General features: G+C 33.3%; 4 protein-coding genes across 5 annotated transcripts; 2 read left to right on the plus strand and 2 right to left on the minus strand.

The window, feature by feature from the left end:
- Positions 1–2,111: 2,111 nt before the first annotated feature.
- LOC107422840 (CRM-domain containing factor CFM3A, chloroplastic/mitochondrial) lies at positions 2,112–6,777 on the minus strand. Its single transcript, XM_016032350.4, has 9 exons — positions 5,557–6,777; positions 4,942–5,431; positions 4,735–4,865; positions 4,002–4,352; positions 3,545–3,701; positions 3,166–3,458; positions 2,950–3,009; positions 2,743–2,832; positions 2,112–2,648 (listed from the first exon to the last, which is right to left on the minus strand). The coding sequence occupies exons 1-9, from the start codon at positions 6,481–6,483 to the stop codon at positions 2,406–2,408; spliced, it is 2,742 nt and encodes a 913-aa protein (XP_015887836.3). The 5' UTR covers positions 6,484–6,777; the 3' UTR covers positions 2,112–2,405.
- Positions 6,778–7,352: 575 nt separating this feature from the next.
- LOC107422834 (DNA-directed RNA polymerase V subunit 7-like) lies at positions 7,353–9,131 on the plus strand. Of its 2 annotated transcripts, none has more exons than XM_048476726.2 (2): positions 7,353–7,725; positions 8,470–9,131. In XM_048476726.2, exon 2 carries the CDS (start codon positions 8,484–8,486, stop codon positions 9,051–9,053), a length of 570 nt encoding a protein of 189 aa, XP_048332683.1. In that variant the 5' UTR covers positions 7,353–7,725; positions 8,470–8,483; the 3' UTR covers positions 9,054–9,131. The 2 variants fall into 2 exon arrangements, with proteins under 2 accessions (XP_048332683.1, XP_048332682.1); XM_048476725.2 differs by having other exon boundaries at positions 7,360–7,725; positions 8,482–9,131.
- Positions 9,132–10,149: 1,018 nt separating this feature from the next.
- LOC107422830 (DNA-directed RNA polymerase V subunit 7-like) lies at positions 10,150–12,410 on the plus strand. The gene is made up of 2 exons (XM_016032336.4): positions 10,150–10,401; positions 11,530–12,410. Exon 2 carries the CDS (start codon positions 11,541–11,543, stop codon positions 12,069–12,071), a length of 531 nt encoding a protein of 176 aa, XP_015887822.2. The 5' UTR covers positions 10,150–10,401; positions 11,530–11,540; the 3' UTR covers positions 12,072–12,410.
- Positions 12,411–13,693: 1,283 nt separating this feature from the next.
- LOC125423538 (protein ACCELERATED CELL DEATH 6-like) lies at positions 13,694–16,723 on the minus strand. The gene is made up of 3 exons (XM_048478088.2): positions 16,045–16,723; positions 14,921–15,465; positions 13,694–14,480 (listed from the first exon to the last, which is right to left on the minus strand). The coding sequence occupies exons 1-3, from the start codon at positions 16,670–16,672 to the stop codon at positions 13,911–13,913; spliced, it is 1,743 nt and encodes a 580-aa protein (XP_048334045.2). The 5' UTR covers positions 16,673–16,723; the 3' UTR covers positions 13,694–13,910.
- Positions 16,724–16,993: the final 270 nt, after the last annotated feature.

Consider the following 16,993-nt stretch of genomic DNA (forward strand, 5'->3'; position numbering starts at 1 on the left):
CGAATATCACCAAAGAGAGTCAAACATGGGATACACTTGACCTCCTGATTTATAATTTTTTTTTTCTTTTTTCTTTTTGTTTTTTTTTCAGAAACAAATTTTTTCATATAAAGTCAACACTAAAATTTAGACGTTGAGTCAGTTTTAGAAAAGCAAATGCATATAGGACGAGTCCAAAGAGGAAAAGAAACAAATTATTATTATTATTATTATTATTATTGGCTAATGGATTTATTTTTTTTAGAAGAAATTATTTATTTTACTTTAAACATGCCTAGAAAAAGAATAGTCAACAGCAGTAACTACTATAATATATTTCAACCATTCGTACATTCATTGAGGTAAAACAGTGTTTTGATTTTGATTAGGTGGAAGCAAAAACTATATTTGATTTTGTACCCTTTATTTTGCTTCAAATTTCAGTAGCATGTGTTTTTAATTTTGGTTTCAATATACAGCTTGCATTTATATTTTTTCCATTCACATTTTCAATTTTAATTTTGAATTCTTAGGTGAATCTTGCATATTACATCCTTTATCCTTACATTATATTTAACCTCATTATTTTTTTTTTTTGGAAATAATTTAACCTCATCACTTATCTTATAATTTAATTTGCAAAATTGATTATTCTTATGTTCCTCTATTTTGTTTAAAGTTTCATAATGAGTTCATTATTTGTAACGAAATTTTCATTATGTTTTGAGCGATACAGAAATAAAATTAAAATTGATAGCATCAATTGAAAAGAATTCAAAAATTAGTAAAATTAAAATTGATGGCAAAGTTTGATTATTTTTGACTACTGGATTATTTACTTTACTACGCATATTTATTTATTATAATATATTTTAACCGTACATTCATTGACGTAAACAATGTTTTGATTTTGAATATTTTGGAAGGCAAAACTATATTGGATTTTGTATTCTTTATTTTGCTTCAAATTTCAAAGTGGCTTGTATGTTTTTCAATTTTGGTTTCAATAAAGAGCTTGCATTATATATTTTTCAATTCACATTTTCAATTTTAAGTTTGAATTCTTAGGTGAATCTTGCGTATTGAATTCTTTATCCTTGTAGTATATCTAACCTCATTACTTTTTTTTTTTAATTGAAATAATTTAACTTTATTACTTGTCTTATAATTTAATTTGTAAAGTTGATTATTCTTTTCCTTCCTCTATTTTGTTTAAAGTTTCATAATGAGTTCTCTATTTTTATCGAAATTTCCATTATGTCTTGATACATATTGAAAATAAAATTAAAATTGATAGCATCAATTGAAAAGCATACAAAAAAAATAAAATTAAAATTGATGACATCGATTGATTATTTTTGGCTAATGGATTATTATTATTATTATTATTATTTTTTCACTTTAAACATGCCTAGTAAAACAATGGAATAGTCAACAACACTAACTATTATAATATATTTTAACTGTACATTCATCGAGGTAAACAACGTTTTGATTTTGATTTTTTGGGAGCAAAAACTATACTTGATTTTGTACTTTTTATTTTGTTTAAAATTTCGAAGTGGCTTATGTGTTTTTTAATTTTGGTTTCAATATAGAGCTTGAATTTTATATTTTTCCATTCACATTTTCAATTTTGGTTTTGGATTCTTATGTGAATCTTGCATGTTAATCCTTTGTCCTTATTTTATATTTAATCTCATTACTTATCTTATAATTTACTTCGTGACATTGATTATTCTTTTCGTTCCTCTATTTTGTTTCAAATTTTATAACGAGCTCTATTTTGACCATAGTTTTAATTATGTTTTTTTTTGGTAAATAGTTTCCGTTATGTTTTAATCCATATTGAAATTAAAATTAAAAATTAATGGCATCAGTTGAAAAGAACTTGATAAATATAAAACCAATATTGCAACCAATATTACAAGGGAAGATCTCAGCTAAAAACATTTTAATATAAGGCACTCTATAACTAGAAGACAATAACAAAGATTCCAAAGTTATAGTTAGCCTTTTATGAAAACTAGTGAAAAACATAAAAAAAATAGTGAAAAAGTATCAAATTGTAACTTAATACATATGGATTTACTTTGTCAGCTGTAGCCTATATGAAAGAAGCTTCTCCACCATGAACAAGTATTCCTTCATTATCAGATTTTTGCTTTAGGTTAATATTACAGAAATTGGGTTTCTCAAAAACATCATTGTTCTCTAAGCAACTCCAGTGGCTTCCAATTTTTCCTAGTGTTCATGTTAAATTTCGTGTATGAATTTTTTATTACTTGAAATATAGTACACTATAACAAGAGATCTAAGAAGGCCCTGCACGCTTCAAGAATGATATAAAGAATGCATACAAGGCCTTCCAAATGATTATACAGAGACAACTTCTTCACCATGTCTTGCTGATTGTGTACAATCTTTCAATCCCAAGAGCTAAAGCTGTCATCTTCTTCCTGTACTTTGTCATTTCCAATATTGGAAACATTTGGTACAGCATGCAAATGATTTTGAGGAACCTGTGGTTCTGTTTGAGACTCCTGATTGTGGCCATGGTAAGGAAAGTTAGTTTCCAGGTGGAGATTGTTAGTTTGGCCATTACTTTCATCATCATAGTCATCATTTTCGCAGCTATATGTCTGGAGATAAGCTTCTGGTCCTTCCTCCTAAATTATGGAATAAAAGAAAGATTACTGTATTGGATCAGCTGGTTTAACAGGAAAGATAGAGCAAATAGAGAAGATGAAAATCAACACAGACCTCAGATTCCTCATCCTCAGAAGGATACGAAGAATCTAATTTGTCATATAAAGCTTCATCTCCTCGGTCCTTCACAGTATCCATTTGTTCCTAAAAATGAACATAAGGGGGTTAGAAAATGTCTTACTGTGCGGCAGCTTCCATCTATGCCACTGAGAAACAGCTTGGCTTATAATAGTGAAAGCTAAATTATGTAAAGGTTCATACAAGTTCAGATCTCAGTTTGTCCACTTTACTCTGCACAGCTGAAATATGCTTTAAGAGAGCCTGTTTAACAGAGAGGAATATGGACTTTAGAGACAGATGAAAAGGGTTTAAAAAATGCTGAAATGAGTTATCAAATGACTAATGGCGATGGTATGCTCATTGTGTCTAAATTGACGTGGGCTTTGGAACACTGGTAGCTAAGATGTTTAGATATACCTCCTGCCTCTGAATCTCAATTGAACGTGCCAAAGCCTTCCGTTTCGTCAAGAGATTCTTTGGCCTCAATGTTGAAGGGCGCTGATAGTCCTTTCCCCTATACATAATTATAGCATATCTTTTGGAAACTTTGTCTACTGAAACCAAGACGCCTCCGCTTTCAGCTTCGAGTGCTAGTGCAGTTTTTTTGACCTGCTCAAAAGTTTTAGCTAGCACCATTATCTTAACCAATTCCCGGTACTTCCAATGTAAATGCATGTTCTCTACAGTACCATCAAAAACTCCTCGTCTACCTGAAGTATGAAATTTACATCCCTTAAACAATTGGTAATAAAAGAGAAAAGACATGATAAATATAATAGCTGAAGCATTGTTGTACCCAGAAGTAAGAAAGCTTTCATCCTCAAACCAAGCTTACGAAACATAAACCTCTCTTCATCAGTTATGCTTTCAGGGTCTGCTTGTGTATGTGCTGGTTTCAAAAATTCCTCCACCTTAGACAAGGCCTTTTCAGCTCTCATCAACTTTCGTTCGGCCTGACAGAAAACTTCTAAGGTTAACCAAGGAAGGTTTAAGAATTGGAACCACATCAAAATGTAAGACATTATGAGATCTATAGCTTTAACTTCCTTAAATTTAGTCCTAATACTTTAAACTACCATATTATGATGAGAGAATATTGTGAAGCAGAATGATAAATAACCTGTCTTAAAAATGAGATGGAGATTTATTAAATTTACATAGTGATTGAAAGCAATCTATCCATTATTAGATTTTTCTTAATACTAAATCCATAAAGAAATACTGCAAAGAGATTGGTGTCTCAAGGAACTTACAAAAGCAAGCTTCCTTTCAAGCTTTGCAACCAGATTTGCATGCCTTATTATTTCTGCTTCTTGCATTACATTTTTCTTATGCTGATCATCCAACTTCTTTCCCCACTTAGCATTTGCATCCAATGTTTCTCCTAGTGTACCAGCAATTCTAGATCTATCAGGTTCATCAATTTGTGGTATAACCATTGCTGATGCTCTCAACCGAGCTTGCTCCTCTTCATCTTGCAGAGACTTTGCCAATCTCTCCCTTTCCAGCAATGCCTCAGTGACTTCCGGAGATAAAAAATTCTTTCCTCTGTAGAAGACCAAGAAGTCCTTGTTTCGAGAAAGCAGTACACCCCCTGTCAATCTCTACATCCAATAACTAAGGTTTTGTTACTTATTATTCAATACATGTCTCCCAAGTAGCGAACATGAAAGTTAGATACATTAACCGAATATAACGTGATTATTTTCTGGAAACAATCTAAGCCATCAAGGCAAGCATGATTTTTCCTTCTACGAGTAGATATTGCAATTAACCTAGTCCAGATGGCAGGATCTTAATCTATCAGGATTAACTTTTCATTTGTGTTTTAGATGAACAGAGAATTCAGGGATAACTTTACCTGCCTGCTTATTCATAACTGAGCAAGCTATTTTTCAGTTAAGCAATTAAAATGCAAGAACCATTAGTGTGCTAGATGGATCTCGATAAAGAGTTACTACCCAGTAGTTGGCGAAGTTCCATTACCTTGATATCTTCAGCCATTCTCTCACTAGTAGTTAGCTGTACACCACGTTTGAGGGCGATCTTTGCAATTGAACTTTTTTCCCATAATTTAATCATGGCTGCAGCTAGGCCTTGAAGCTGCCTGCTTCTACCTGGATGCATAATTTGTTATTAATCAAATACGCATTTTCAAACTTGTATGGAGTTACAAAAAGAAGATATGCATACCTAAGGCAAAATGTGGTGGAAGAACCCTAGCAAGTCTTCGTAATGACGTTGCCTCCCTTAAACCAAGAGAAGGTCGCACACCATAAGGAAGTACTCTAAATGGAGGTTGGTAACCAGGAACTATCCCAGGGAGCAGATCTGCATCTACAGGTAGTGGATCACATCCTGGCCAATCTTCATATCTAGGACCCAGACCATCCAAAAGTTTGTCTACTTCATCTTCGTACTTCACTTCTGGCACATATTCTGTATCTTTCTTTTCCAAGGAAGTAGATTCTGACTTTTTTAGGGACATATCCACATTTCTATCAGAAGCATATCTGGATGGGTCTCCCATTGGTTTATCAGAAACTGTTGGTAAAGTAGAAGAAACTTCATCTTTATCATATGTCCGTTTGTTCAATTGCACTGAAGGAACCTCATAGCTCACACCTCTATATAAAGAAAGAGATGTACCAGACCTCCATACCACCAGACCACCGGTTTTTCTCTAGACATTATAGGAAAAACAAAATCAACAACTGCAAGGAAGAAAATTAACAACTCAAGAAAATAAAAATAGAGTGACCAATATACTACTAGCATAAACTTCTAACTAAATTCATGGAAACAAACCTCCAATATTTCATGCATCCTCTTCATATTAAGTGCAGGAGGACCATCAATTTTCAATCTTACAATCTCTGAAGTCTTCCATCTCTCATGAATCATTTCCACCACTTCTCGTGTAACGCCGGCACCCCCAATCCTGGTCTTATGCTTCTTCTGAAATGTCAAATTCCTCAACCTCCTTAACTCTGACTCCGGTAGAGTCAGTTCAGCCAACGAACTCCTAGCTTTCCTCCTCATTGAACCGTCTTCTTTCTCCTCTTTCCTCTTTGGTTTCTCCCAAGGAAATCTTACCTCACCATCACCTCCAAACACATTTTCGACCCCAAATGGCGATTCCGCTGAAAACCCACCTCTTGAATTTGGCAACATTCCTTCTTCAACATAAAATATATCCTCTACAGATCCTTTCTCAACCACTCTCTCAGACCTCTCCTCTCTATTCTCATTAGCATCATCAATGTACCCAAATTTCTTCAATTTCTCTACAATCCTCTCCATTGTACTACCACCCCCACCTCCGCCACCATTACTGCCATTGCTACTATCACTGCCATCAGAATCTGAATTTTGCAGATTGCTACTTTCACTACTCCTATAATTCAACACGGCCCTAGGCGCTTTTGGCCGAAATTGTTGGCGGGGTTCATTCCATTTATCTATCCAACTACTACTAGATAAATTCTCATTGGGTTTATACTGAATATTGGTCTGGGATTTTCTTGAAAAATTATATTTTTTTCCTGGGTTCTGTTCTGGGGTTGAAGTAGAGGTAAAACTACACTGTCTCGCAAAAAAAGTGTGCTTTCTGAAAGTAATTGAAGAACCGTACCTGAAGAACTGGATGTGGGTTCCATGGAACTTGGAGATTGAGCTCTGAAATGAATCGAAGAAGGTCGATGGGTAGAATTGACGACTGGGTACGAGAGCCATCAGAAAATAAAGGAACAGTTATACATCAATGTTGTGAGATAAAATGTTAAAGATAAAAGCAAACCCAGGTGATGAAACTATGATGTCCTTGAGATTTTTTGTGGGGTTTATAGGGGTTTAAGGGCTATAAAATTACAAAAATATAATCTTTTTCTTCTTTCTTTGTTTTGCTTTCTGTGGCTCTGTTTTCATCAATGGCGGGGGAGTAATATCACGGTCTGTTTGGATGTGTTAAGAGACTCCATGCATCAGCCAGGTGTCCCCCTATAGGATCAGGGTATTCCAAGTCCAGATTGCTTGATATGAACTCAATTAGGATTTTTTTTTTTAATATATATATATATATATATCACAAGTTAATATTTGTTGGTAATAAATAATAGACTATTTTACATATTTTGCTAATAATTTGTATGTGTGTGTGTGTATATACATATATATATATATATATATATGTATGTATGCATATACATATTTTTAAAAAATTATTTTATGCAGTCTTTTAAAATTTACATTAATTTTAATTTAATCTTTTAAATTTTAAAAATTATAATTAATATCTTTATAAAAAATGTATATAAAATTATTTTAAAAAAATATGGATGAAATAAAAAAAAATTGTTTGAAATTTGAAAAAAATAAATGATATTTTTAAAGCTATAAAATTGAATTGTAATTAAATTAAACTTTAAAAAAGATAAATAAAATTAATCTTTTTTTTCATGAAACTTATGAAAAATTCTATTAATTAAAAATTAAAAATAACATTATGTAAATACACACACATATAATATGTGCAAACAAAATAATAGAAGGTTTATATAACTAACTCTGCTGATAAACATCGTTTTTGTGAATTAAAAAAACAAAATATTTGACTTGTCAAACATAATAGTTACATTATTTTAGAGAGGAAGACAGTGATTGGCTTACGATAATGGTGGACTAATCCAGTCGAGCCTTAGCCCATCATTGGAATATGGTAGCCGCCTCACCAAACAGTTCCTGAAAGGCGCGCAGTATATCAAAATCCAGATAGGATAAATCTAAACTGCGCATGGGTGCTGCTTTGTCTCTCACACCGAGAAAAGAAGGAAAAGCGTGCGTCATGCGGCGGCCTTCATTTCTTACACTTCAAAATTTTGGACACCCTCCATTGGATCTCTTTCACTTCCCCCAAAAAAAAAACAAAAGCTTCGGTAGCTTTTCTTCTATATTGGGTTCCTCTCAATTCCTAACCAGGTTTTTTCCGTTAATCTCTCTTTTGTTTATTTTAATTCAAAAACAATGAAAAATTAGAAATTGGGTTTGTTCTGGTTTCATATGGTTTTAATTTTACTGCTGGTGGGTATGACTTTGGTGAATTCATGGATTATGGAATTTTGAGTAAGTGTATTTTTGGAAAATAATTTGCTTTTTTTAATTTTGTCTTATTATCTGAATTTGCAAGTTCTAGTTTTATCAGATAAGGAAAAAAAGAAAAAAAAAAGAAAAAAAAAAGAGAAAATAGAAAAAGAAAATGAAAATAAGTAATTCTAGATATATTTTTCTTCAGTGAGTGATGTTTGGTGTGTGTATATATATATATATATATATTTTTAGTGTGTGATTTCTTATTCATTTTTCTTTAAGGTGGTTCACCTATATGTGATACTTTAGATCTCAAGGCTTCTTGCAAATTGAATACTTTATGTACCCTATAGTCTCCATAAGCATTGAAAAATTGAATACTTTCTCAGCTTGTGCTAAATGCATTGCTTAGTTTGACATACACTATCACATATATACTATGCAAATGTTTTAAGAAAAGGCAATCTTATTGCTTGGAAATCAAACTCAATTTTTTTTTAAAAAAAAAAATTAAATTAATTAATTAATTTTTTAAAAATTTACTATGCTTGAAATTGTAATGACATAGCAGTTTGATCAATTTATGTAAACACTTTGTGATTGTTTTTGTTCCTTTTCCCTGCATCATTTTTGAAGTTTTGTTTTCAGATATGTACTTTGAAGTGGAACTTGTGAGGGATGTGGCAGTCCTTGCTGAAAACTTCAAGAAAGACGTACCCATTTCTCAGGGATCCATTATAACTCAGCTTCTGGAGAACTTGCTGCAAGAGAAGGCCACCAAAGATCATGGCTATTTTCTTTCAGTGACCAGTTTGAAGAGGATAGGCAAAGGAGAGGTTGTGGAGGAGTCTGGAAATGTGCTTTTTCCTGTAGTCTTTAATTGTAGAACATTTCTACCAATCAAAGGAGAGATTTTACATGGAGTTGTTCATCATACACTTAGGCTTGGTGTTTGTCTGAGATGTGGACCTATTAAATATGCTTTCCTTTCTGCTCGGAAAATGCCTAGATACCAGTTTGTTTCCGGGGAAAAACCAGTTTTCTTGAGTGATGAGCTTGGAAAGATAGAGGCTGGTGTTGTAGTTCGTTTTGTGGTGCTTGATCTTAGATGGATAGAGAAAAGGGGACGTTTTAGAAAAGAATTTGTTATGCTTGCCAGTTTAGAAGGTGATTCCCTTGGTCCCATTGCACTCTCTGGTTCTGATGAGTTGGGCCTGTAAATATTTGTAACTTCATAAACATGCTTCTTTTGTAAAGATTGTATGCCTTAAATGAGTTCATTTACCTCCTTTTTTTTTTGGGCTGTTCTTTTTACGTTTCTTTTATGAACGTGTGTGGTGTGGTTATGGATTAAAATGAATGTTCTTATGGTTGGAGGACTTTGGGAATGGAAAGTACTTACTAGTGGTGCTAAACTTGCTTGTTTATATTTTGGTTCATCTAATTAATATTTATGGTAAATTACTTAATGAAGTTTATAGTTTATCCTTTTTTCATCTCAAAAAGCTGCTTCCTAAATCAAGAATTCAACATGTTGAGTAATCCAGTGTCCCTCTAGATGAATCATGCATCAGGCATTTTATTCTCGCTTTTACCACTTTTTTTCTTTTTCAATCTAAATTTGTTACTTTTAAATATTTTAAATTAAACTTAAAGAAAAGAGAGAAACAATAATCGAATATAGAAGGACAAATATTTCCACAAAGTATGAATAAATTTTGTACTAGCTAATGCCAAAGATTTGACGATGGTATGGTTACTTATAATTGTAAGTTTTAATTTTGCTTATCGGTAACCGTCAACTTATACTTTGATGAGATCAAAGATGAAACAATTTTATTATAATTTTTTAGTGAAGAAGGCATATTCGATTTTGTTTTTGAAAAAAATAGAGATAAATTTATATAAAAGAATAAAATAGAAGAGGATAAATTGAAATAAAAAAAAAATGAAATATCAGGGGTTACATTATGTTTTTCTTAAATAAAGATGAACTTTTACACAAAAGGAATAAAGAAAAAAATATTTTTGAAATTTATAGGTACTGGGTTAAGTACACGTGGCACTGCTAAACTAATATGCATTTTACACTTTATCTTTAAATTACAAAAAATGTCATATTATTCTCCTTAATTATAGATTTGTGTTATTTTAGTTTATTATGTATTCTCAATAGATAAATTTAATAAAGTTAATTATATACAGTTAATGTGATTCTATTGCAAAATTATTTTATTTTATTTTTAAGGGGTGTATAAGCCTAATTTATTAGATAAAATTGAAAAGTTGAACTAGTTCACGAGCAATGTGATACTTTTTCAAATTTGGAGGGTTAGAACTTAGAAGTGCAAAAAGCATAATTATTCAAAGGCTCGAGTATATTTAAGCCTTAGAAATTTGGTATTTTGTTACTCGGGGCTTTCTTCTTCACTATCTCGGAGGTTTCTCTTCCGATTCCAGTTACTTTGGGCTCGACGCGTTCGATGATTTGCCTCCGATCGTCTCAGTCTCAGCGATACTTAAAACTCTTCTCCTTCCACTTTATCTTTGGAGTTTTCGCTCTCTAAGGTACTGCTTCAAGCCTCTGCGAACCCTACCCTTTGTTTTCCTGTATTGGATTTGAGCTTGTCTTCTTGAATGGTCCATTCATGTTGCTTGATAGGGTTTTATGGGTTTTAGCTCGCTCTCTCGAATGTAGGTTTAGATGAAAGGGCAAACTTTTATACTAAAAGTTGGCCGTTGTCAGGTTTATTTAAGAAACAATAATGGGCTTTCTCGTATTTAGTCTGTAAGAGTCAATTTTCCTGTTAATTTTGCTTTCACATTGAGTATTTAAGTAATGGGTTTGCGTAGTTTGCCCTGTGGGTTATGAGGCTGAGCTAAAAGAGGTTGTTGGTAATGCCATTGAGAGGATTGAAGAAAATTTGACTAAAGAAACAACCTTTTTTGGGCTTTAAGGGGGGATAAGGGGATACATACTTCTGTGGAAATAGAGATGGCTTGAAAAGGGTACTTTTTATAGATCTTGTTGCTCTTATTTTCGTATTATTTTGTTATTGACTAGAATATATTTTCATCCTTCTTCATCTGCTTCTCATATAATATGTGAGTAAGTTCAAAGCCTTGTATTGTAGACCAGTTTAAATGTTTATTTATAGTGCTTTAAATGAAGAACAACATATAAGCTTCAAGTTACCTTGTTTGCGAAAACCCTATAGAAGTCATACGTGTTGGTCAAAATTGAATTAGTTTTTTGTTCCTCAAAAGTTGTCCTTTCCCATGTTGATGCTTGGTTTCCTTTCAATCTGCTCCAGGTGGATATTAGTTCTCCCTGATATGCAGCTTTCCTGTTCTAATGCACTCTTAACTAATTTGATTCTTCTTTGATTTTGTGCAATTGATGTTTCTGAGTCTGCATGTTGTAGATTTATTTGAGTCTTCTTTTATGTAAAGATTGTTATGAAAAGAATTGTCAAAAGATGAGCTGGTGATCTCTTTTGCCTACATTTGTGTTTGTTAAAAAATAGATTGCTTATGATTTTGAGTGGTTTTGCTTGTAATTTAATTTTCTGTGCACAACATAGACTTTTATCCTGATGATTTATGTAACACAATGCACAAAAACAGTTGGTAGATGTAAGGGTCCTAAAAACAGTGTATAATTGGAATATTTTTTTATTCTTGGGTTTATCACAGGTGGAAGGGAAATGTTTCTAAAAGTACAGCTGCCCTGGAATGTTGTAATCCCTGCTGAGAACCTCGATGCTAAAGGATTAATGCTTCAAAAGGCAATTGTTATCCGCTTAATGGATGAATTTGCCACTAAGAAGGCAACTAAAGATCTTGGATATTTCCTTGCAGTCACGACTCTAGATAAGGTAGGAGAGGGGAAAGTGAGGCAGAATACAGGGGATGTGATGTTTCCGGTGGTTTTCAGTGGCATCACCTTCAAGCTTTACAGGGGAGAGATCCTGGAAGGAGTTGTTCACAAGGTGTTGAAGCATGGAGTTCTCTTGCGATGTGGTCCTGTTGAGAATATCTACCTCTCTTCTCTGAAAATGCCAGATTATCAACATATGCCTGGGGAGAATCCTTTATTCTTGAACGACAAGTCGTCCAAGATTGAAAAGGATGTGGTGGTTCGATTTATTGTCATTGGGACTAAGTGGCTTGAAGCAGATAGGGAGTTTCAGGCATTGGTCAGTCTGGATGGTGATTATCTTGGACCAATTGCTTAGTAATATCCCCCTTCGATCACAGTTGACGTGAAGGTATGTTAGTATAATTGTACCTTTTTTAAATGAAAATGGTTAATGCTGTTCGAGAAGTAGTTTGTACCCCTGGGTTAGAGTTAGAAGCTGCAACTGCTTTTGAAGGTTGAAATCAATGAAATGAATGGAACATCGTCTTTTTCATTAACAAATTAAGGTTATTTTACTTGACAATCCATCTTTAGCTGCATTATTAGTTATCGAATTTTGGAGCAGAGCTTCATTAACAGTGTAGTAAGATATATCCATTCTTCTCTCCCATATGAATATATATTTGATTTCTTAAATATAATTACTGTTAATTTATTGCCAATTTATATGTTGATTTTCTAGGTTTCAACTTTCAACCAATTTGTTGTTCCTACAGACTAAGGTGAAGTTATTATCTAAGTTTTGACACAAAGTCCTGATTTTTAGTACAATGTTTTCTTATATTTTTCCAGTAAGTGCCACAAACTCTTAATAGGGCAGCGGATTGGACCCCAAAAAGGGCTCTAATGGGGGACTCTTCCCTCTAACTGGAGCCCCTAGAACCGGCCTGGGCTGACCTTGTTTGCTTTTTTGGATCAACTTTTATATATTACTGCATCTTTACGTCCAAATTTTGTTCCTTTTTTCAATTACATTCCATCAGTTATTGAACTTATTATTGATTTTATTTCTAAATTCCAACCAATGCCTTCCAATGCGTTCCATAAACTTATTAGGACATAGATATCAAGAATGTAATATCACTTAAATATTAAAAAAAGAAAAAATGAAATGCAATATTACCCAGGAGAAGATAATATTACATTATATTTTTCTGCATTAATTTGATTGATAAAAGTGCATAGGAAAGTACCAAGATCCTAAATCTTTAGATTTCTAAAATTTTTCCCAAACGGTAAAACAATGTGTTAACTTGCATGTTCTAAGAATAAAATTTAAAGGATATATATTCGTTATAATTTTGATCTACAAGAACTGTCTTCCTACCTTACAATGGAGATATGTATTCTGTCCCTTTAATTAAGAAGACATGACAGGTACCGCTGACTTCACTATGTATGTTTTTTCATTTTCTAACTATTGATTGATGTAATGTAACATCTTATGCCTTATTTCTAACATCGTCTAAATCGTCCAGTCATTAATTAGATGAAACATCTATTAATGCTAACTAAAAATTGATCATATATAAAATTTTCAAATTCACATAGAGATTTCTTGAATATTTTAACCAAACCCTCGGATGGCCATTCATCACATGTACAGATCGAATTGGAAACTAGGAATGTCAACGGGGTGGGATGGGACGGTTTTTAAAATCTCATCCCTGTCCTCGCGGAAAATTTTCTATCCCGTCGTTGTAGTTTTCTTCGTTTCTTTAGAAACGGGATGGGGATGGAGATTTTCCAATCGGGATGGGACGGGGCAGTTCTCTCCTCTTTTATTTATTTATTTTTTTTAAATAATTGATATAATACTTTTTGATAAATTTATATAATTTTTTTTTATGAATAAAATGTATATAAAGTGTCTAAAATGTAATAAAAATACAATAAAATACATCAAAATGATGTCGACGGTCAAAGTTGAGGATTTAGTGTTAGGATTTGTAAGAAAAGAATAAAATAATGTTTTACATAAATAAAATTATAAAAAATAAAAAATCAATAAATATATATATAGGGTTGGGTTCGGGCTGGGGTTTTTATTTCTCGGTCCTGATACGTCTCCGATTCAGATTTTAAATCTTTGGCCCCTTGCCTTGAGTCCGTCCCGCAATCCCAATTTTTCAGAAAAAAAAAAAAAACCGCCCTGTTAGGGGTGGCGCTCGCAGGCCATTTCTAGACGTTTCTTAAATACTACAAATAAGAAAATGAAAAAAGACATTCCAATGAAGCAAATAGCGATGGCAAGGCACCTGGAGTAGCCTAAAACAGCATAAGTGCCTGTAACAAATGCAAGCACCATTGCTACAATAGCAAAGGAGTTGAGATAGAAGGATAAGATAAGGTACCCCCAAATCTTCGGCTCTGGTATCGCGTTCAAGAAGCTTTGAAGAAAGACAGCAGAACTAGAAAGGACCATGGCTATGGCATCCATTACAACGAACGACTTGAACGCTGAGCTTTTTACGAGCACCGGAGTGCCCTGTAATGGACCTTTTTCGCTCACGTAACCTCCTGGCAAGGTAAAACTTGCTGTAAAGGTTACTGTCGCAATTAGTGCTGCCACAACCAAATTTACTTCCCTGAAACTATTCAAATAAGCCTCTTCGTTCTCTTTATTCCCTTGCTTGCCTCCAATATTTGCAGTTGCACTTGCAGGCTTACGTATTCGCATACCTTTTCTTAGACCTTTTTTGTGCAAGGGTATTTTATCTGGATCCTGCAATAAGATTTTCATCTATAATTATTTATGTTTAGCAATAAAAAAATTAGCCATTTTTATATTGAAAGAAGAAAGAAAATACAAATACAATAATGAGTCAAGGTTGTTTAATCCGAGATAACAAACCCAATTAGCTTGGAATTCTTTTTTTTTTTTTTAATGTACGGATCGAATTGGAAACGGACCTTTCGTTCTTTTTTCCCCCCCCAAAAAAAAAAAAAAAAAAAGTTTTAAAAAAGACCCATTCCAATTAAACAAGTCAAAGTAAATTCAACCTTACCATATTATTATAGATCGGCATTAAAGACTTCTCTCTCTCTCTCTCTCTCTCTCTCTCTCTCTATACATATATATATATATATATATATATACATATGCAACATTTAGATAGCATACCATACATATTATATGGTGTGTGGAATATTTAACTCACTCACCTCATCGAGATCATAGAATTCACTAGTTGAAGCAATATCAAGGGCATTTTGGTTATGTTTGTTGAATGCCATCTTATCCACTTTTGGGTAATCATCGAAATTTAGAATCGGATTGTAACGAAATGGAAGGGCTGCACTGTGATGGAGAGGAGTGTTTCCATCAACATCCTTTTGATTTATGAGGTTGTTGAAGCGAGCATCTTTCAAGATGTAAGGCTGGGAGTCTGTTTTAAAAGGGCGACCACCTCGCACCGCGGAGTGTAAGATATTCCAGCCTTTGCTGTTGACTAGCTCATAGCAATCCGGGCACCATTCAAGAATTTCCTTCATTATGTTTGTGTGATTTGAAGCCGCTGCAAGATGAAGAGCTGTGTTGCCTTCATTATCTTGCATGTACCCTGCATCTCTATTTATCGGCCACTCTAGAAACAGTCTTACTGCTGGAAGATATCCCATATGTGCAGCATGGTGTAGCGGAGTCCAGCCTTCTTGATCTTTTTCTTTTATTAGTCCTCCCATTTTATCCACAATCCTTTTTATCATTTCTAAAAGAGAATTGAATAAAATACACATGTGAGTTAGTTACAATTTCAAAAACAATTGGTGTATACAATATTCAAAGACAAGCTATACATGCATTTCATATATATCTATATCTATATCTATATATATATATATAGCATCCCAGATGTGATGGACTTTGACACCCATATATATATTATGGTGGGGTTTGTGCCCCATAATATGTAATCCTTTTTTTAAAAGGGCAATTTCTCAATGGTTGGAGATTGCAGATGCCGGTATTATGTTGGGCATTGGGGTCTACGCATATCGTAGCAAAATTAATTAATATATATACGTGTGCGTGTATATATATATATATATATATATATATTTATATATACAACCAGTTTTTTATCCATGGTCTTGAATAAATTTTATTTTGAAGACTTCCGATTACATGTAATAAAATGCTTTTTATGCTTTAATTTGCCAGCGAATTACATATAATTTCGTGGACGAAAATTTATTTAAGATTAATTCTTTGATAAAAGACTAATTGTATATATTGACATTGTGTATACATATATATATATATATATATATATATAATATCATAATACCTTCGTCCATTAATATGGTTGCAATATGGAGAGCATTTCTACCACAAGGTCCAGCAGCAGCTGGTGATGTGCATTTGTCTAATATTTCAAACACAATGTCTCTGTATCCTCTCTCGGCGGCTATGTAAATTGGTGTCTCCCCAGCCTCATTAGCAGAGTATTGGAAATCGCTATCTTCTCCAACCAATACCTTCACCACGCTGAGATGCTTAAATCGGACAGCCTCATGCAAAGCTGTGTCTCCATCTTGATTGGTCATCCTTATCATCTGCCTATAGGCTTCCACACCGCCGCCGGCGTCGAGATCTTCGGGAGATCGGAGGGCTTTTGCGTGCTGGATGAGTATCTCAGCAATTGAAACATGCCCGAACCTTGATGCTATGTGAAGGGGAGTCTCTCCTTTCATATTGGGCTGCATCAACAATGCCGGGCACATTACCAGTATGTCTTCCACAACCTTGTCTTTTTCTTTATCAATGGAGGGAATGGATGTGATGTAGATATGCAGGACTGTGTTCTTATTTGGAGTGAGTAAATATTGAAGATGGTCTTTATTTTCCAAGATTGAATCATTGGTTATGCCGTATAGGGCATCCCTGTAGAGATCAAATTTCATGAAGGCGATCATCTTTTTTTTTCTTTGCCTGTGACTGAATAACTATACTCATGCAAACAGGCAGAGAAATATCTCCATTGTAGATTAATATATATATATATATCCAAATATTAGTTTTTCACAAAATGTTACTTTATGGACCCCAGATACCCATATAATAATTTAGTTATAGCCATAACCTCACAGGTTCACCTTTTCTGCAGTAGATTTTTTGTTTTAAAATGTAACAAAAATTAAAATAAGTACAATTAATTCATAACTGCCATATCAACAATAAATCATTTGTTTTTATTTTTTATTTTTTATTATTTTTTATTTACTATGAATCATATT

Source organism: Ziziphus jujuba, chromosome 3, assembly GCF_031755915.1.
Source record: "Ziziphus jujuba cultivar Dongzao chromosome 3, ASM3175591v1".
In the NCBI taxonomy this organism is placed as follows: Eukaryota; Viridiplantae; Streptophyta; class Magnoliopsida; order Rosales; family Rhamnaceae; genus Ziziphus; species Ziziphus jujuba.

What these genes read in the sequence shown, in the direction of transcription:
- LOC107422834 (XM_048476726.2), top strand. Translation starts at nt 8,484, where the DNA reads ATGTACTTTGAAGTGGAACTTGTGAGGGATGTGGCAGTCCTTGCTGAA.
- LOC107422840 (XM_016032350.4), bottom strand. Translation starts at nt 6,483, where the DNA reads ATGGCTCTCGTACCCAGTCGTCAATTCTACCCATCGACCTTCTTCGAT. An exon ending in GAATGGCTGAAGATATCAAG is followed by an intron (nt 4,353 to 4,734) that starts GTAATGGAACTT and finishes TATTGGATGTAG; the next exon opens with AGATTGACAGGGGGTGTACT. An exon ending in TTGAAAGGAAGCTTGCTTTT is followed by an intron (nt 3,702 to 4,001) that starts GTAAGTTCCTTG and finishes GTTTTCTGTCAG; the next exon opens with GCCGAACGAAAGTTGATGAG.
- LOC107422830 (XM_016032336.4), top strand. Translation starts at nt 11,541, where the DNA reads ATGTTTCTAAAAGTACAGCTGCCCTGGAATGTTGTAATCCCTGCTGAG.
- LOC125423538 (XM_048478088.2), bottom strand. Translation starts at nt 16,672, where the DNA reads ATGATCGCCTTCATGAAATTTGATCTCTACAGGGATGCCCTATACGGC. An exon ending in AACCATATTAATGGACGAAG is followed by an intron (nt 15,466 to 16,044) that starts GTATTATGATAT and finishes ATTCTCTTTTAG; the next exon opens with AAATGATAAAAAGGATTGTG. An exon ending in AATTCTATGATCTCGATGAG is followed by an intron (nt 14,481 to 14,920) that starts GTGAGTGAGTTA and finishes ATCTTATTGCAG; the next exon opens with GATCCAGATAAAATACCCTT.